Here is a 21,903-nt window from a genome sequence, read left to right as displayed (position 1 = left end):
TATGTCAACGTCAATTTTTTTTTCAATTTTACACACAGAATCACCAACAGAAGAGACCACAACAGCGACACCTACGACAACAGGTAAAAAAAATCATACTTTATTGCCTACTTTCCAAGACTGCAGTATTGCAGAGTGTGTTCAGAGTATATGCAGAATATGTCCACAGTGTGAACACACTGTCAAATGATTCTGAACACATCCACTGTGTACAGACTGTGAACACACTTAACACACGGAACACCCTGTTAAATGATTCTGGACACACTCTGAACACATCCACTGTGTATACATTTAATACACAGTAAACACACTCTGAGTACACACTGAACAAACTGATAAATTATTCTGAACACACTCTGAACACATCCACTGTGTATAGACTGTGAACACACTTAACACACAGTAAACACACTCTAAGTACACCGGAAACACACTCTAATAACACACTGAACACACTTTTAAATGATTCTGAACACATCCACTGTGTATACACTGTGAACACACTCTGAGTATACACTGAACACACTGTTTAATGATTCTGAACACATCCACTGTGTATACACTAAACACACAAAACACAGTAAACACTCTCTGAGCACACACTGAACACACTGTTACATGATTCAGAACACACTCCGAACACATCCACTGTGTATAGACTGGGAACACACTAAACACAATTAGCACACACTGAACACACTGTTAAATGATTCTGAACATATCCACTGTGTATAGACTGTGAACACATTAATCAAAGTAAACACACTGAACACACTGTGAATACACTCAGAACACACACTGAAAACATTTTAGACACACTCTGAACACACCCACTGTGAATAGACTTTAGGCACACTGAACAAACCGTGGACACACTGTGAATACATTCTGAATATATATACACTGCAAACACTCTGAACATGCTGTGAACGTACACACCCTGAAAACACGGTGAACACACGGTGAACACACTCTAAATAGAAACTGTGTTCTTACTATCAGGTACTGAGAGTGGATAGAGAGGTCCATTAACATGAAAGGCCTACATCAAGTGGTTTGACAATGACTGTTTTTCGAGGCCTTTTCAAAGCTTCTTTTGTTTTCATGCACCTTAACATCAACATTAACATGGAATCAAACACACCTCTGCACAAGCAAAAACATAACAAACAAACATGCATGGGCATTTCAAACCACGACTCAAACCATGTTATCTCACAGAACCATCACTACAGAAGCACGGGCTTGATTTGAATGGATTTCATCTCTATTGACACAGACAAAAGAATCATGTTCTGTATTAACCTTCATGACTATTTCTGCTCGTTTTGCAGCTTTTCAATTCAGTCCTCATCCAACACTTTTGAATCCTGCTCTTTTCGTGATGGCATGATCATAACAAGCATAGTATCATTTTAAAGAGAATTAAATGATCTTTTGAATGATATCAAATATGCATTGTGTAAAATTGGGAGTTGGGAGAAATTAATGGTCAAACTAAAATTTTCAAACTTTTTTGCTCTTTTTGCAGTTTTTCAATTCAGACTTCATCCAACACTTTTGAATCCTGCTGTTTTCGTGATGGCATGATCATAACAAGCATGGTATCATTTTAAAGAGAATTAAATGATATTTTGAATGATGTAAAATATGCATTGTGTAAAATTGGGAGTTGGGAGAAATTAATGGTCAAACTCAGATTTCCAAACTTTTTTTGAGGGGTTTATTTATTTTCAAGAAAATAAAAAGTGATGTGGTAGAAAATGTAAATGATCTCGTCAAAATTATTAATGAGTGCCCAAATTAGGCGGAGTTTCATTTTCATTTTCACAAAGTTATTATTGTTCTTTTACTTGTTTCCTACTAGTTACCATGGCTCCAACAGTGATTCCTGGAGTGGTCGTTGGTAAGTTAATGTCACATATAGCATGGCAGTTGATCATGAGGCTGAATTATATGATTATGATCAATTATAAACATGATCTCCATGACCAATCGCCAAGCTCTACGATTTAAGGCCCTGTGTACTGAAGCACCACTTGCTCTTATCCCACTTTGTCTAATACCTATTCCGTTAATAAACCTGCCATACGCTGCAAAAAGTGGTGTTAAACTACTCAACCGTTTTGCTTTGAGAGGAAAACACCAAGCACTTTTCACCAGTGTCAGATTCATGGTGTTATATATTTCAACACCCATTGGTGATGTTTTGATAAATAGGCATACTGTTTGTCATTTCAACTGTATGTGGTGTTGTGTTCAAACTCTCAGTGTATTTAACACTTCAACCCCCCCCCTCCCACACCATCCCCCATCCCACTTTTTTTTTCTTTTCTTTTTAACTTTTGTATACCGTAAGTAACGGTGTATTAACCGCACCCGTGTATAAACCGCACCCCCAACTTTGGACTAAAAAAAAAAAAAAAAAAAAAAAAAAAAAAAAATCCTCACATTTACATGCATATTTGAGGTACGAAGAAACAAAAACTAAGTTAAAGATTTCAAAGTATTCAAAGAGATTACCAGTATGCAGAAATCTGCTGTTCTTGATCAATTCATCTACAAATGTTAGCAAGAAAGAAAGGTCCCGCCAATATTGGCAATTTACACACTCACTCACCTCACAGTCACAGTGTACACACACACAGCACTGCCTTTCTAGTTTCTTGTACATGTACATTTCAAACTTCGATACGGTACCACTACCAGTACATCTTATCAAATTGTGATCTGTGTCTTTCACATTTCTTGCATCACAACCTCACAATCACTTTCAGAATTTGTCTAGCATTCGATGTCTTAGCATGAATTTTGGATACAGGATTACAGGAAGGTTCAAGAAACAAAGAAATTTGTATTTTTTCCAGTTGTTTGACGGCTTCGTGCCGTCTCTATCGTGCGTGGTGCACGGTGTACATGGTATCTTATGAAAAGCAAACGGGAAAGAAAAAAATAAGCTGGCGCGAAACGGGACTTTGAGGGGTTAAATTAAATGAATAGCGCCAGCTTAAGTCGCACTAAAACCAAAATACAACGCAAGCTAGCTCTTGGCTCTCGCTCAGCTGTGACAAATTATTACCGAGAATGCTTGGCGTCTCTATGAACTTAGCCAGGGAACTTCGAGAATAAAGTCGAAATTAGTGTCATGAAGGTGGGTGCATTTGTTACGACAGTATTTGATCATAAGATCATAATAATCGCTACCCATTACCCGCGGCTCATACCCCTCTAAGCGACATTGCACTGGGCGGCTACGGCCGGCCACTCGATGGGTTGTGAACTGGCAGACTTCTTACATGTTCGGGAGGGGCTACGCGGGCGGGCTCAGACCCGTCACCGTGTATAAACCGCACCCCCGACTTTTGCTTATATCCCGCCGAGAAAAAGGTGCGGTTAATACACCGTTACTTACGGTAAGTTATAATTTGTAGTCATATCTTACCTTGTATAGGATTGATTTATGTCTTCTTTTATACATGTATTTGTTTGTATATTGTATGTTTGTATTTTTTAAACGCGTCCACTGGACCCCTCAGTAGAACAGCCTGTGGCTGAAGGTGGCCATCCAGCCCACGAGTGGAAAATAAATAAATAAATAAAACAATAAAACACCAACTATTCAGAATACCTTAGTTTTACAGCATACCCTCATACAAATTTCTCCAGTTTGTCTCATTGCTTTGTCAAATTGCCACATAGCTAGTGTGCCTTGCTATCTTATTGCCAATTTAATGGTGACCGTATAGTCGGTTATTATTTGTCACCAAATGGTGAAAAACAAACAAAGAAAAGAAGTGTCTTTATTTCTGGTGTCATTCACATTATACTGTACATGCTGTGTTAGTATTAGTGTCATTTTATTGGCACTATGTCATACGTTGGAGCACAATTCAGTGTCATGTGGAGTATAGTGGTCCAGTGGATTAGTCTTCGGGCCTTGAAATAGAGTGTCATGTGTTCTGATCCCAGCCATGGCGTAATTTCCTTCAGCCAGAAATTGATCCACAATGCTCTACACTGAACCCAGGTGACCTAAATGGTGCTGTGAGCACTTCAATCGGTAGACTAGCTTAACCGGGGTTATAAAGGAGCACCTCGAGCACCTAATAAGGTGGATATTTGCTTATAAAAAATACACTGTTATTATAACTATTTTTTTCGGGGCAGGGATTTGCAATTTACACAATAATATATCTTCTGTTGTATTTTTCAATTCTAGGGGATATGAATGTCAAAGTTGCCGCCACCTTGGAGGGAGTTGATTTCATTTCCGAGTATAATGATCCTTCATCTACTGAATACATGTCTTTCACTGGCACAGTAGAAAGTGAGGTAAGGTTATTATGATTTGTTTTATATGTGACCAATGACCATGAGGAGGATCCCAGTATAGCTTCTGTATGAGCTGCCAATAGGATTACTACATCAAGTATCAAGTATGGCTTGGTGTAAGCTGGGAGCACTGTTAAAGCATGCTATGTTTTATATTCTTATTACTGACTCTCAACATAGGATTATGTGTTGATTGCTCAATTATCCGTAGATCTTTCATTGTTGTTCAAATTATCTTATGGGCTATTCCACGGTTACTCACGTTACATTTGGAGACACCTTGACTCATACTTGGAGCTGTAACTCCTTTATTATTGATAGGAACCAAACATCTCTTTATCACAACATAGTATGCAGTCTGACTATCCTTTGTATAAAAACAAACTTGGGAAATTTCATTATGCTCCTGGCAAATCTTTGAAATGTGTCGGTTACTCATGTTACATGATTTGGACATGCATAAAATGAAAAGTGGACATAAGTGAAAAGAGTCCTCATGCAAGGCTTTTATGAAAGTTGATTATATCCATTTCAAAGAAGTATATTAGGGAGACAAATTTGTATATAATAAAAAAAATAAAGAACACATAGTTTTTACAAGGGGTGCAGATAAAGTGGTTACTCACGTTACGGTTCAGATGGGCTATATGTACAAAGACACATTGAGCTCATGTCCACCAACCTATGGAATTGCCCTTATCATGCTGACTTTTTATTTTTGGTTCTTCATGTTTTTTTCTGTGGAGAGGAAAGGGGTGGGTGTACAACCCTGATAAGCCATGCATGTAGTTGCTTTGTTGCCTAATCCTGAATTGGTTCAAGTCTGTTATTAGCTTTCAATCAGGGGTTTTTAATTTTGTGAGACACGGTCCTCAAGGATTCTGTTGTAGATTGATGAATCAAATCCACATTCAGTTTGTGAAATTCAACCCATGATTTTTTTTTTGGGGGGGGATGTAGATAGGCCAAACATCAATTAAGACACAGTCAGTGTGTCATTTCTTGCATGATCAGGTTTCATGAACAAAATTAAGATATGATAATTGATATGGTGTGGTCTAGTGCTTAGAGCACTGGACTCATAATCGCAAGGTTGTGAGTTCAAATCCCCACTATGCCATTAGCTCCACTTTAATAAAAAGACCCAGTAGTGACTAGTGATATCTGTCTATAAGGTCAGCTACTATGCCTGTATGTGATTGGTGATATACACCAGCTTGGTATTTACCAGCAAAAAAACTGTCCTGTTGAGTTCCTACAGGTGTTACCATGAACATAGCTCATGCTACCAAACCCTAGAAGAGGAGCTGCTGCTCTTGGAGAGAACTCAGAGGTCTTGCCTCTTTGATTCATAAGCTTCAAGTGACAACTATCAATTCTAACTAGGGTTCCTCCCATATAAGAATTCCAATCTAAACCCAAGCTACTTAAATATTGCATTCACCTGCTAATAACAAAAACCTTGCAAGAAAACTATCTGAACCGTCCTAGCGTTGAATAGGGATCAGGATTTAGAACTTGCAAGAGAGTCTATTTCAAGCTGCCTAACACCGAGTTATGCAAGGTATGAAACACACAAATGAAAAAGTGCTAATAGCCAACTGCACTGCATAACTCTGGACAAAAGGAAAAGATTCATAACCAAGACAAAATATTTGGGTCACTGGCATAGATAGACATGACTTGTAACACTCATGATTGCTAATTTTACAGAGAATATAAAAGGTAAAGTGTTTTGTGATATACTCACATCCTTTTTTTTATAGCAATTCAGGTCTTTCATTGGTTCCATTATTTTGACATTTTTCAATTTTTATAACAGTATAGTTGTCCGACTTTTTTAGCAGCAGCCTAATATTTGAGACCTGAGAAAAATGATTATATTCCTATTTTTATGTTGTTTAGTGAGCCGATTTATTGTTGCTGGTGACATATCCATGAATTCTAACTACCTTATGAATCATTGATTTAACCGTTTACTTCAACTTGATTTTATTAATCGAACTTTTCAAAATAATTAATTCATTACCTTGAATTTGTTCCCTTTTCCAGCTGATGAATGGGTTACAGAGTAATGTCCAGCTCATGGGTTACATTACTGGTGTGAGTGTGACGGGCCTAAGGTAATTCCTATCCCTTTTCATCAATTTGAATAAAAATCCATATTTTATTGTTTGAAATAGTAATCTGAAATAAAAAACTAACTTTGCCCAATTGATCATGGGCCCAGGCACTGTGCAGTACTGGATCGACGCTGCTCTATCCCTTTAATGGTTGATCGCCGAACATGGTAGCAGCAGTATCTTTTTGGTCTGACGGGGCTGGGCTTGAACTTACACTTGGTTGATGTATCTCTGGATGTGTTGTTTGTCTGCACACGACGGCAATTTTAAAAAATTTGTGATGAATATACAATTGAAATCAACGTTACAAAGCACAGATATTCACAGTTATTTTTTATAAACTCCTCGAAAAAAAGTATGGAAATCTGACTTTGATCGATAATCTCTCCTTGGTTTTTAGTAAATATCAATGTGTAATTAATATATATGAATAGTTCATTTAATTGTCTTTAAAATGATGCCCTACATGATATGATTGTGGTTCATATGGAGGTGCAGTACCTTGAAATGTGGGGTAAGGTCAAAATTCAAAAGTTGCAAAATGACACAATATTGAAAGTCACTGTTCTTTTTTCAGTGGTGATGAGTGAGTTTTTCAGCGGTTTCTTTTAATTGTTTTCATGCACCTTAACATCAACATTAACATGGAATCAAACACATAACAAACAAACACACATGCATGGGTATTTCAAACCACGACTCAAACCATGTTATCTCAAAGAACCATCACTACATAAACCACACCAAAACATAAGAATGAAGAAGCAGGGGCTTGATTGACTGGATTTTCATCTCTATTGACACAGACAAAAGAATCATGTTCTGTATTGACCCATCATGACTATTTCTGCTTGTTTTGCAGCTTTTCAATTCATTCCTCATCCAACACTTTTGAATCCTGCTCTTTTCGTGATGTTATGATCATAACAAGCATGGCATCATTTTAAAGAAAATTAAATGATCTTTCGAATGATATCAAATATACATTGTGTAAAATTGGGAGTTGGGAGGAATTAATGGCTAAACTCAGATTTTCAAACTTTTTTTGCTCGTTTTGCAGCTTTTCAATTCAGACCTCATCCAACACTTTTGGATCCTGCTCTTTTCGTGATGGCATGATCATAACAAGCATGGTATCATCTTAAAGAGAATTAAATGATCTTTCAGATGATGTCAAATATGCATTGTGTAAAATTGGGAGTTGGGAGAAAATAATGGCCAAACTCAGATTTCCAAACTTTTTTTGAGGGGTTTATTTAATGCACACATTTTGAAAAAGTTAGCAAAAGCTGTTATGGAACACATGCAGAAGTTTATGGATCTAGTTCTTGAAACTTGGACATCAAAGCAACCATGTATCACTGAATATCATGTGCACATTTCAGGAACATGACCAAGATCAAAGGTCATTCAAGGTCAATGAACTTTGGCCTTGTAAGGGATTCTTGTTGAATTGGCATTCTAACTTAGAAAGTTTATGGATGTAGTTCTAAACATAGACATAAGGGTAATCAATTATGAATGATTGTTTTGCACACATCTTAGGTCACATGATCATGGTCAAATGTCATTTTGGGTCAATGGACATAGTACATATGAATGTTTTCTGCTGTGAATAATTATACAATAGCTGTTTTCAAAGTCAGCACTGCTGCTATATCGTATCGCATAATGCAGGTGAGACTTCCAGAGGCGTTCCACTTGTTATATATCATGAACTCTTTACCAAGTCATTTTTCTCTAACTAACCTTTATTTCCTGTTAGCCCTGGGAGTGTCGTTGTGGATGCAGACATTGGGGTCTCATCAGTGTTCGGGATGTCTCTATCTGAGGAATATACAAACACCATGTCAGCCTTCGAAGTTCAGCTGGCCGTAGCGAATCTGGTATCTAGCGCCATCAACGACGCCGTTATGACATCACTCTCTAATAATGCTCAGCTTGGTTCATCAGATGCTCAAGTTGATATCACAGATGGTAATTTGTCATCTTTTATTAACTTCTTACTTTGTAGTGATTGTGACCAGCCAACAACTAACTAAAGTCATAGCATAATGCGCTTTTACGGTATTCTGAATTCAGAATTGACGGAATGGGCGTTAGAAATCAGAAAGGTGTGTGTGGGTGTGTATATATGTGTGTGTTTGTTTTCAAAGTTTTTTGTCAATCCAATATCGAATTTGTAGAATTGATAGCAGACTCAATATTTTAAATTGCCCTTACCAAACAAAAACCTGTCCAGTCGGTTTGGTAAAGATTATTAAGAATATATTTTATACACTCTATTTACCACTGATATTTACAGCAAATATTCCAATAAAATGATTCCAATTTCTAAGAAAGTTTCAGCTGAAAATATGATCACATGTCAAATTTTCACTGCTCTAGGGCAGTACACGAAGCATTAAACACAATACATGTAAGGATTTGGGTTTGTCTGTAAACTAGTAAAAACCTGCAAATGGAAAACAGAGCTTGACATTTTGATGGTCCCCTAAAAGATACAGTGAGTGGTTTCTTTTATAACATGTAGTGATTGTGACCAGCCAACCATCAACTAACTAAAGTCATTGGGAAGATTCTCTGTAAATACCCGAAATAGTACAGTGTGCAAATCTCATGCCTGATGAGTGAACCCCAAACTTCAAACCTCGTTTTGTTATTCGTAGAAGCTCTCACAGGATTTATTTTAGATTCAATCAACTAGTACACATTTGAATAATATGATTCCTCCTAATGTTATTTGAGCAATGTTATTATCATCATTCAATGTAAAAACAAGGAGAGTCTCTCCATTTTGGGAGAAATTATTCAAGGCATGTGAAATATACAATTATATGTATCTTGCAACCTGGCTGACCATAATATTCTCCACCCTGTACATATAATGTGATTACTAATTGTATAGCCATCTAGATTGTACCATTAATACAGAATTTTACCGTCTGAAAAGGTACAGTTTTATCATTTTGATTTGTTGTTCAGACATTTTATCGCGATAAATTATGTGGATATATTTATTATGATCAAGTCCCCATTAAAATAAGCTCAGTTTTATGCAAAAAAACCTACATTATAAATGTTCAATGACTACATTTTATACTTAATCTTTGATCTTAAGCATGTATTAAAAGAATTAGTTAAATAAAATTTGATATAAGCACCTGGCATGCCTTTCCAATACTGAAATCTCATGTGTACATAAAACATATCGTAAAGTGGACAGTAATTTCTTTTTTCTCTACAGTACGTGTTCCAGTAACAGTCGATGGCATAAGTATCCCAGAGAGCATCACTCCAGGTTCGTCTCACAGTTTCAATGTTTATTCATAATATACACTATTTATTTATTTATTCATGCATGTTCACAATGTACAATGTAAAAGAATACACAGATAATATATAAATATATATATGAAACACAAGTAAATAAGGAACATACAAAGGTGTTACAACATAAGCTAAAAGCTTGATTGGTTGAAGCACCTTTAAACTGGTTTTGCATTCAAGAAAACAAAATAAAATGTAAGAATAAGGAGGAGAGGAAAGAAAGAGAAGAATGTAAAAGTGATAGACTGCCGAGATATTACAATTAAGTTTCAAATTGTTATGAATATATGGTATTTGGCTCTGCATATATGTTTATTGATAATTTATAGGACAATAATTGCTATTAAACTATAAGCCAAATAAGCATTATCTTAGCATTATTTTCAAAAAAAGTGCACTTTTCGTTACCAAGAATTCATATAGCATTTTCATTTATTTGAATGCAGGATAAAAGAGCACTGTCGATTAAATGCCTTGCTCATGGGCATAAGTGCCGTGGCCGAGGATTGAACCCTGGACTTTCCATGTACAGTCAGGCGCCTTAAGGCGACCGCACACCTTACGATTGGTCTGCGACTCAATTTTGGAATAAAACGTAGTAGAATTTGATGCTAATATTGAGACTTGGAATATCATACCGTGTAATGTTCGAAATCATCATACGAATACCTATGTTCAAATTTTTGACTATATGCTATCATCCTTCTTAGAATAAAAGCAAATTTAATATCTAGTCGGAATGACGTCATAGCAGTCGTACGATTGGCTACGATTTGAAACTAATTTGGCCTTTACTCCAAAATAAAGGCTTGCAATCTTTCAAAATAGTTATAAAAGTATTCTTTCAATTAATTTTAATCTCAAATAAAATGATAAGTTCCATTCACATTTTCAGAAAATGAGCAAAATGCGATTTGTTCCAAAATCGGATCGCGAACAGTCGTAAGGTGTGCGATGGCCTTTAGACCACTTGGCCATGGAATCTTATCATTATTATGCATGGTTTTGATTGAATAACAATTGTAATAATGTTTTCATTATCTGGCACAAATCACTCTTTGTAGCATTGAAAAATATAATATATTTCATTACATTTACGCCTGTACGTGTATGTATTTATCTCAGTTGTTGATCCAGTCAGATTGGACTAAATATTTTAGCCAGGCCCCCACAATTGTAAACAAACAAAATGGGCCCCATATGGTATTTTGTCGAACCCACATGGATCCCCTACTTATTAACTGATGGAAGTCTTCCTGTTAGTTGTTATATCAATGAATTTCCAACATCTTTTCCTTGATCACATCCCGATGTATAGGCCTAAGCATTGATTCACAAAATGAGGCAATAAGAGAAAAACTGGCATAAACCAGATGTCTCTATAATTCATTATTGTTTTATTATTATTGTTATTATTATTATCATTACTATTATTATCGGTACTATTATTATCATTATGATTATTCTTGTTATGATGATGATGATCATATTTCATATTCCTTGTATTTTGAAAACCAGGGGATCCTTGCCCTGATGGGTTTTTCCGCTGCACTGACGGTACCTGCGTCCATGAAACCTTGCGATGCGACTACTTTGATCAATGTCGAATGGGAGAAGATGAGCAATTATGTGGTAAGTGGAAAAACAAGTAGTTTTCACTGTGATTTTTTTTCTTACCATAGAAATCTAATTTTGTTGGGGATTGGTTGGAAACAATCATAAAGTGTGTATTAAATGCCAGACTGCTTATTTGAAACAACAAAATTTAATTGAAATAATCAAGGGTTACTTAAAATTGTGATCATTTCATTACCATGTGCTCTTGCTCATGTAGCTAACACAATAAAAAAAAAGTGAGACCACTCTTTAAATGGATAGGCCTTTTTCAGTAATTTTTCTGATCTTAATTTGTTCATTACTCTGTAATTACATGTATATATTTTCTGCAAAATGGTTTGACACATTATGTAGAGGTATTGTGGCTCAGTGGATAAGTCTCCGGACTTTGAACCACAAGGGCTGGGGTTCAAATCCCACTTTAGCCCACGCGTCCTTTGGCAAGGCATTTATCTACATTTGCCACTCTTTACCCAGGTGTTGTAAATTTGTACCCAGTAGGAAGGAATTCCTTGAATGCTTGAGCGCCTGATCAAGGTAATGAAAATCATGAAAATTCTGGGGTTATACTTGTTTGGTATTTCTCTTGTTTTTCAAATAAAATTTTTGTTGGGGAGGGTTTCTCCTCGAGGGGATTGGGGTTACACAAGCTGAGTCAGTGCTCCAGCAATAAGTAATTCAGTCATGTTAGTTTTTGGCTTGCCTGCATAGCAGTGCGAAACTATAGGCGCCGCTTTTCCGACTGGGGCGGCGTTGTTAACATCCAATCTTAACCAAAGGTTAAGTTTTTTAGATATCATAACTTAGAAAGTATATGGGCCTATTTCATAAAACTAGGACATAAGGGTAATCAATTATTACTAAACATACTTTTTGAATTTCAGTTCATATGACAGGTAAAAGGTCATTTAGGGTCAATGAACTTAAACTATGTTAGAGAAGGTTAAGTTTTTTAAATGTCATAACTCTGGAAGTATATGGATCTAGTTCATGAAACTAGGACATAAGAGTAATCATGCATCAGTGAACATCCTTCGTGAGTTTCAGGTCACATGACCAAGGTCAATGAACTTTGGCCGTGTTAGGGGAATTTGTTGAATTGCATTCGTAACTTTGAAAGTTCATGGATCTACATTAGTTCACTTCATGAAATGTGGACAAAAGGGGAATCAAGTGTCTCTGATTGTCTTGCACAAGCCTTCGGTCACACGATCAAGGTCTAATGTCATTTAGGGTCAAGGAACATAGTATTTTATCATCATATGAATGGTGTTTTTTGTGAATGATTATTCTGTAGTTGTTTTCAAAGTCAGCACTGCTGTTATTTTAAATCACGTAATGCAAGCAGGACTGCCAGAGGTGCTCCACTTATAGTTTTTTATCAAGCATGTGCAACCCCCCTCTTTCTTTGGTAGTAGAATATCATACAGCACCACTGAGAAATGGTTTATATAAAGCAGACTGTTCATTCAATTTTTTTTTTCACTGAATTTAGATTGGAAAATCTAATCTAGAATTTGAAAAGTATCCTTTATTAGAGGTAACATTGTGTAACAAGGATTTTTAGAGAGTATTGACATATTTAATTTTTTTACTGAAACCAATCATCTTTTTACAGGTGAATGTGAAAGCGATGAGTTCACATGTGACAACGGCAAATGTATACCAGAGCAATGGCAATGTGATTTTTACGTTGATTGTGGTTCTTACAGCAACTATGAAGACGAGACTGGCTGTGGACAAGGCGAGATAGGTGAGACGGATAAAAAAAAAAAAAAAATAGTTAATCAGGTAACTTTAAGTCACATAATCCGGTGGCAAATATTACTGTGACTGGTTGAATATCTATTTTACTTGCAGGAGGATGGCTTATGCTTACTTACCTATATATTTATTGTTTTTTTATTTATTTATCTTGATCATCATCTGACTATTGTTAGTGTTATCCTCCTCAGTCCTACTCCTCGATATAAGTCTTGTTTATTTTCCTCATCTTCCTCGTCCTTTTTCTTTATCATCTTCGTCCTCCTCCTCTTCTTCTTCCCCCTTTTCTTCTTCTTCCTCCCCCTCCTCTTCCTCCTCCCCCTCTTCTTTATCATCTTCCTCTTCTCCCTCCCTCCTCTCTTTCTCCTCCCCTCGTCTTCTTTCTTCTTGTATTTTTGTCCCTCCTCCTACTGATCATTGCTTTTCCACCTTCTCCTCCTCATCATCAATATCAATTCTTTTCTCTACAGTAAACATCACCCTTGTTCAAGGAACACCGGTGCTTGTCCAGCCCCCATCATATCCCAACCCGTACCCCGCTCTTGAGAACCGATACTGGGCCATCACCACCGAGGACCCTGACCTCATCATCGGATACACTTTCATAACATTCGACCTTAGACTTACGGCCAGACTGAACTTTGAAAACGGATCAGATACAAGCCATCCATCAAACGATTTGGCGTTCTATTATTACCGCTTTGAACCAGTTCCAGGAAGAGTTTATGCTCTACAAACCAACGTCGCATTAATGTTCTTCTTTCCCGGCACTCATCCTGGTGGAACGGGATTTGAAATTGAATTTAACGCCATTCATCCATCTAGTGAGTCGATATTCAAATTTAATTTCCTATAAAGATATTATTTTTCTTAGTGAAGATATAAATAAGACATCATCAGCATGTTGAATATAGAACATTAACAGAGCAGAGCAGTGGGGTAAAAAATGTACGAGGAATTAAATCAAATCGAATAAGATTAAAAGAAATTACAATCAAAATAAAGAAATTGAAATTGTCTTCTGACGGTAGTATTAAATGTAGATTATATATAAGGGACGTGGCTGGTGAAGGGAATATTTAGAGCTGTCATTTGGACATTTCCAACGCGGAAAATATTTTGCATTTTGGGACGGACGGATACGTTTTCTGCCTTGGGTTGATGACTTATATTCACAGCAATACATTTTCAATGTCTATACTGATGTTTATTGTATATTTTTACTTTTGTTGTGACATCTATTATCGTGTTGACTTTTTTAACTACTACTTTAAAATTCTGAATGAAAACCACGTTCATTTACTTCCATTGTTAAGAAATGTGCATTTTGGGTTGTGTTAACAAGCTGTTTACTTAATGTCGGGTGCCACATTATTTCCCTTCTTTTTTGCTCCCCCACAATGATGTTTCTAGATTTATTTGAATTATATTTTGAATCTTACTCTGTTCATATTCATTTTGTATTGTCCATTTTTTGTGTGTATATTTGTAATGTTTTTTGCATTGTTGTGGAAATAGATGATTTTATTTGATTTTGATGTGGTCCAGTGGTTACCATTCTCGTCTTCCAATTAGAGGGACGTGGGTTCAAATTCCAGCCACAGCGTGGTTTTGTGCAGCAAGAAAATCACTCACATTGTGCTGCACTCAACCCAGGTGAGGTGAATGGGTACCCAGCAGGATTAATTCCTTGAATGCATGCACTGAGCGCTGGAAGGCAACAGGAGCTAAAGCCGGGATAATACATGTAGTAGTAATAACAATGCACGTCGGAATATATTTTTCTGGGTACATGGTGCTGTATAAGTGCTTATTATGATAATTTATACTATTTATAGCATATACACCTGTTTCGTGTGACCTTGGACAGTTCCAGTGTGCCAGTGATGGAGAGTGCATCCCCAGCTACTGGCAATGTGACGATTACTACGACTGTTCAGACAAGTCGGACGAAATTCCAGAGGTTTGCGCCAACATGCCCGCTCCAGGTAAGCCTACGTTTCTCTGTGTGTTGCAAGAAACTGGCAGTCAATGGCAGGTCAGTTTCAACATCAAAATCAATCATAAGTCTTGCAATTCTGATTTGCATTTGATCGCTGGAGTTTTGCTAGAAACTTGCAATCATTGCAAGTCAATTTCAGGGGCCTGTTTCATAAAGGACTTACAACTGATGTAACTCTGCCATTATGGCAACTACCATTGTAGCAGGGCTCAGCAGCCAATCAGAATCAAGGTTACCATGGCAGTTGCCATAATGGCAAAGTTACAACAGTTGCAACTCTTTATGAAACGGGCCCTTGGTCCCAAATTAAATCATGAATTTTATGTTAATTGCAAATACAATGTCTGATTTATATATCAAGTCGAATCATCTGATGTTGTGTTGTTCTTGTATTATGTTCACATGTGGAATATGTAAAATAAATTTAAATTCAAATTCAAATTCAATTCAATTCAATTGAATGAAACTTGATTGAATTGAAATATTATACTATATACTATACAATAATATACGGGAGGCGCGATAGCTCAGTCGGTAGAGCGGGGAATTCGTATTTCGGTGACCCGGGTTCGATTCCCACTTGGTGCGCTATACCCTTTGGTAAGGCATTAATCCTCAGTACCAGGTCCTTCGGAGAGGACCTTAAGCCGTCGCTCCTCTGGTTGCTTGCTTACAAGCATTAATGCTTTCTTAGCAATCAGGTAAAAAATCACCACCAATTTCTATTCCATTTTGCAGGAGAGTGTGTTGCCGGCAACCATCAGTATCAGTGTGCGGACGGTGAGACATGCATCCATGCTGCCTGGGAATGTGATCACTTTGAAGATTGTCCCGGTGGAGATGACGAACATCAAAATTGTGAGTTTTGTTCAGTCGTCGTTGGTGCTGTTGTTGAAGGGGACGAGAGTTCAACCTGACGATAAGTTGGATTAATTTTGATAATTTAAGTAAAAGAAATAACGGAGCATTTTGGAGAAGGTTCAGTGATATGAAGATTGTCCCGGCGGAGATGACGAACATCAAAATTGTGAGTTTTGTTCAGTCGTCGTTGGTGCTGTTGTTGAAGGGGAGGAGAGTTCAACCTGACGATAAGTTGGATTAATTTTGATAATTTAAGTAAAAGAAATATAGGAGCATTTTGGAGAAGGTTCGGTGATATGTCAAACGATAACAGAGTTCTGAATTTTTAAAGTTTTGATTCTTGGGATGCTTCTCACGAATTATGTCGTGTGTTGTGAATTCAAACAAATTCAATTTTCTCTAAAAATTGAAAATGATTTTATGTGACTTACTATTGATAAGAATGTTATAAAGCCTGCCTATAGCTGTGATAAGGGCCAGTGGTGTAAATTATACTTAAATATCATTTGATATCATAATATTAAAAAGGATCTGTAGTAGTCATTGAATGCATTTTTATCCATTTTAAATGTGGTATGTTCTGGCTGTTGGGATTTAAATTCAAATCTAGCGCCCTCTTGTGGTATTTCTCTTACTTTTATTTGGATTAAAGATGAGCATGTACTATTTAAATATTTAGTATTTGGATATTAAAAATCTCCTGACAAAGATCATATCCCGAGATATTCAGCCTTTGATTTCCATGCTTGTAAAGTCTTTTTTATAAGTAAGACAAAATTATGCAGATATTTAATTTTGATTGCATTTTATGGGCACCCAATTGAATTAAAGTTTGATGTGTAATATGTAAAATTATACTCTGAAACACATTTTTAGTTCATATCCTTTACACAAGAACCATTTTGTTGCCCATGCAGTAATATAATCTAATAATGAAATGGAATAGTGGGCAAGGTTATTCTAATAAATTTGAGTTCTGACCATCAATTTTTTTTGGTAAATATTTTGTTTTTGTTTTAGGTCCTTGTGATTCAAATAGTACATTCCGATGTGCGCCCAATGAGAGGTGCTTTCCAGTTGCCTGGATGTGTGATGGGTATCTCGATTGCGCCGATTTTTCTGACGAAACATCGTGCGGGGGGCCAGATTCTATAGGTAAATACAGTGTACATTTAGGGTACTGTTTTATAAAGACTTGTTTTAATAGCATAAACAATTTCCTTCAGCCAATCAATCGAATGATTTCAGTAGCTTTAAAATGCTATTGCAAATGATTGTTTTATTATAACAAGTTTAATGTAATGCATGCATGGCCATACTTCGTGGATTAATTTTTTTTTTTTTTCAAATCCCCTCATTGCCTAGCATTCTTTTATGAGGCATGAATCCACATTTTGCCACTCTCCACCCAGGTTTTCAATAGGAATGTGGTACGTGGATAATTTTTTTTTCCAAGGAAAACACCATGCTGGGGGGAGGGGGGCGATTTCTACAGGAAAATACATTCAGTTTGTGGAAGAGCCTTTTATGACGCATGAATCCACACTTTGCCACTCTCCACCCAGGTTTTAGATAGGAATGTTGTATGTGGATAATCTTTTTTCCAAGGAAAACACCATGCCGGGGGTAGGGGGCGATTAATTTCTGCAGGAAAATGCATTCAGTTTGTGGAAGAGCCTCCTTTGACAATTCATGCTTTATTGCCGCTCTCCACCCAGGTGTTAAATGGGTTGTAAAAGCCTATGCTTCATGGCTGGTAATTTGGATTAGACTTCTCAGGGCGTGGAGATTCAAGTGCTTACATTGGATGTGGACAAGTAGGGATCTGCTGAACACTTTTCCAATGCTTTAAACCACATTACGTCAAACCCTCGTTGCAAAGGCGACTGCATGCACCAGCTCATGGCTTTGCTGCTGTCGTATACCCCGATAACAAAATCGTTGTTGGAGGAACCAAGATATTTCATTCCCAAGCGATATCAACCCTGAATTGCCCGATAATCCCTCTTATGTAACGTTTCTCCTTCTCAGCTAGGCGCAAGCCCAAGGGTTAGACCACAACAGCTGTGATATTACGTAAGAGCAGCTCTGCCTGTAGTAGGCCTTTCTGAATTAAATTATTGTATTTGATATTTAATCAAGATATCAAATGCATATTGTATTTTGAAATCCAATGTTATTCTGTTTTAAGTTTCGAACGAAGAAAATCGGCCCCGAAATAAGGAAACTTTTAAAGAGAAATCAAAATGACTGCATGCGATGGCGAGCGAGTTTGCTCGAATTGGTGCGCTGTGTATGTAATTGCGGTTTAGTTTTTTTTTCGGACCCATCGAGGTCAAGAAACATATGTCTAGATACTTAAATAACTGACCTGGGGTGATTTGGGTTTTCCATGGTTCGTAACAGGGGTTTGCCTTCTCCAACGATGGTTTTGCGTCATGAGGTACTTATTCGAATTCTTTTAAATTTGGGTTGCTAAATGAGAAACAATTCTATCAGCGGCATAGATTTCGATTTGTCAGCATTTCTTAAATTTGATTTAGTAAAACTTTATTGCCTAGAGGTTAGAATTATAATGGTTTTAAACCAGACAATCATGATTTAAGAATCAACTGAACATAAGGGGGGATGGAGAGTTTATTCAAGGTTTCTTCAGTTTTCAATTATCCCTATGAGAATGACAGTATACTTCCATAATTAATCTAAAAGTTCTTGACATTATTGAGACAAACTAGTGTTGATTCTGTTTATGGGTCTGTGAATAGAACGTGATTATCAGATTACTTATCAAGCAGGATTGGTCTTTCTTGCACTTTACGGGAACAACATCGCATTACCACTCTAAATTAAGCTAAGTTTTAGTTCTGGTATAGAGTTCTAATTTCAATAGGAAATGGTTGGAAGCAATCCTTAAGTGTTTATCATACGCCAGAATGCTTATTTAGAACAAGCAAGTTTAATCAAATAATTCAATCATACTTGAAATTATATTCATTTCATTACCATGTGCCCTTCCTGGTTTCGCTAACACAGGAAACAATATGTGTGTACAGACATTTTTCATGAATTTTTCTAATCTTTTATTGCTCATTACCCTGTAATTAGTCCTATACATTTTCCTGAGAAATACTTTGGCAGATATCATTTATTCATAGTTTTTTATAATTCTGTGTAAGTTTTTTTTTTTATTCTATGGACATTTTATTTTCTGTTGTTCCCAGTACCAGAATTTATCTGTAATTCTATATGGCTTTTTGTTTGTTATTTATCTGCAGATGCCCGAGTTTTAAGTCCAGGACAAACCATGAATTTCACATCCCCCAACTATCCTAATGATTACGGGATGAACGTGTTCTACGTCTTCACCTTCCAAACCATCGAAGGATATAGAATTCGGGTAGGCCCGCCATAGTAATTGTATATTAATAGTGATAATGATGATAATGATAACAATCTCTCTCTCTCCCTCTCTCTCTCTTTTCTTTTCCTTGAGGGGGGGTTCACACCCGGGGGGGCCACTTACATTGACGAGTGGAAACCATGCGCGACCAAAAAAACATGTAAAAAGGATGTCTTTTTCAAGATAGGGCACGTTACGTAAGTAACGTGATAAGGGTGTCAAAAACACAAAAATATTTCGCTCGGAAAAATATACGTGTTTAGGGTCAAATATGCGGGGATGATAAAACAAAATCAAAATGTTTTATAAAGGATGTCCTTTTTGCCCCAACACTACGTGTTTAGAGTCTGTTTTGCGCGAGGTGTGATAGGTGGGGCCGTACTAAACCAAAATAATGGTGTGTAAAGGTAAAACCGACGACCGACGGACCCGTGACATAACAATAAAATATCGCTGTACTTGTTTAAGGGTTCATTTCAGGAAATACTTGCCAAGAGTATCTTTTGTTTCTAATACTTGTTAAGGGGTGCATTTTCAGAATATGGAAAATACATCGCTGTACTTGTTTAGGGGCTCAATTCTGGGAATACTTGCCAATAGTATTTGTTTCCAATACTTAAGGGTAGGGTTTCACACGCCAATACTTGTTAAGGGGTGCTTTTTCAGAATATGGAAAATACGTGTTTAGGGTGCTTTTCAAGACCCCGTGGTCGCGCATGGTATCCACTCGTCAATGGAAGTGGCCCCCCCGGGGGTTCACATTATACAAGCTAAACATGCCTTTGAGTGAATCTCCCATTTCCACAGATACCCTTTTTTCTATTTAAATCATAATATATCATTCATCTACAAAATGCATCATATTTTGTATATATCTTTATATGTTAATTATCATCGAGGTTTTTAATATAATTATAATAATGATTAGTGTCGTAAATATTTGTTATAAATGCATGAAAATGATTTGTATCAATATTTATGTCATTTCTGTTGGAAATAAATCTGAATCTAAATCTAAATCTGAAAATCTAAATGATAATAATAATGATAATAAAGATAATGATAATTAATACAAATAAGTATAGTGTAGCTTTTGTATGAATATATTCAGCTGCGCTTTAACCACTTGGCTGCGGGCCATGTAATATTACGTGCTTGGCTAGTTTGCATTCTGTGCGGACCACGTAATATTACGTGCTTACAACACTGTCCGATTTAAGTGTCAGCATCGCGCTGTAATACCCCTATGGTGGAAATAGCACAGGACTATCAAAACTGCGGATTTGGACAACAGATGGCGCTATAAAAAATAAATTTCGGGACTTCCCCTGTGATTTGTAGAAGCTCAAAGCCACTTGCTATGTAGTGAAATTTGAGTGTGTATTAAATTGGCTCAGCACAGAGGGGTTGTATATACTAATTATGGCAGTCAGCAGTCAAGTGGTTAATACTCAGAGACCGTTTTACTTAATTCTGCATGTTCACCACATTTTTTTGAACTAAAGAGAAAGGTTTTCAATTTCAATTTGAAGATTGACAGAGACGAAGAGCTTATTCAGCCGAGGGTTCCCAGCCCGTCAGGGAAATCAGGGAATTTGATAAAATTTACCTCAAATCAGGCCCAAAAGTTGAAAGCACAGTCGTCAGTCAGACTCCATTTTACTTTGTTGCATATCAAAACAACATCCATCGAATGACTGGTTTGGTGGGTTTTTTTTTGTATTTTTTTACATTTAGTTCACTGCATCAACTTAGAAAACATGCGAAACTGGGAATGGGTTCAAATAATTATCAGGGAATTTTAAAAACTCCATCAGGGATAAATCAGGGAATTTTGTTTTCTTGAAAAGCTGGGAACCCTGTTCTTGTGTCAATTGGCAGGTTATTCCATTGCCAAGTGTGACTTTTGGTTTGCGATAGGAGATCTGGAACAAAAGTTTATCTGTTGAACTTTGAAGGCTTCCAGTGTGTGAATGGGTTTTACAGACCTGCCAACCAGTACGTTTTAGCCGTATTTAGTACATTTTTGCAACCAAAATAGGGCAGTACGGTTTTTCTTTAAAAAATATGTTTTTTGTTTTAAAAAAATAAAATAAATAAATAAAAAATCGTAATTTATTGAGAAAAATCATCTCTATATGTCTCTATTTCATAAAACGTACACAAATATGGTTATTAGATCAATGTAATTTCAGGTAACTTGTTTTTTTTTCATCATTTTGTAAAAACCAGGGTGAGATATACACAAGTTTCAATGGGTTTTTTTTTCATCTGCAAGAGCAGTGCGCATTTTAGCTTGCATGCAGCTTGAGCGCCGTGATGGGCGAGTGCGCCAAGCATTTTATTATGAAATACACTTTTGGGGGGGAAAATACATTTTTTTGTATCACAGAATACAGTTTCTCATTCCCAGAGGTTGGCAGGTCTGGTTTTAAGGTTGAATTTTAATTCCATAAATAAGGTTAAATAAT

General features: G+C 36.6%; 1 protein-coding gene across 1 annotated transcript in view; it reads left to right on the top strand.

Annotated features, from left to right (window-relative positions):
• The first annotated feature begins 1,874 nt into the window (after nt 1-1,874).
• Nucleotides 1,875-21,903, top strand: part of LOC129266193 (uncharacterized) — a 118,002-nt gene continuing 97,973 nt past the window's right edge. The window contains exons 1-12 of the mRNA XM_064103842.1: nt 1,875-1,909; nt 4,223-4,335; nt 6,388-6,458; nt 8,224-8,435; nt 9,706-9,759; nt 11,307-11,420; nt 13,024-13,158; nt 13,640-13,993; nt 15,008-15,157; nt 15,910-16,029; nt 17,053-17,187; nt 19,308-19,429. Of these exons, the coding sequence (XP_063959912.1) occupies nt 1,876-1,909; nt 4,223-4,335; nt 6,388-6,458; nt 8,224-8,435; nt 9,706-9,759; nt 11,307-11,420; nt 13,024-13,158; nt 13,640-13,993; nt 15,008-15,157; nt 15,910-16,029; nt 17,053-17,187; nt 19,308-19,429 (1,614 nt within the window). The 5' untranslated portion in view covers nt 1,875. The remainder of the gene's footprint in view (nt 1,910-4,222; nt 4,336-6,387; nt 6,459-8,223; nt 8,436-9,705; nt 9,760-11,306; nt 11,421-13,023; nt 13,159-13,639; nt 13,994-15,007; nt 15,158-15,909; nt 16,030-17,052; nt 17,188-19,307; nt 19,430-21,903) is intronic.

The sequence above is a fragment of the Lytechinus pictus genome, chromosome 8 (genome assembly GCF_037042905.1).
Source record: "Lytechinus pictus isolate F3 Inbred chromosome 8, Lp3.0, whole genome shotgun sequence".
NCBI lineage: Eukaryota > Metazoa > Echinodermata > Echinoidea > Temnopleuroida > Toxopneustidae > Lytechinus > Lytechinus pictus.
Note: the sequence above shows the minus strand (reverse complement) of the source record. Positions and strands in the feature narration are given on the sequence as shown.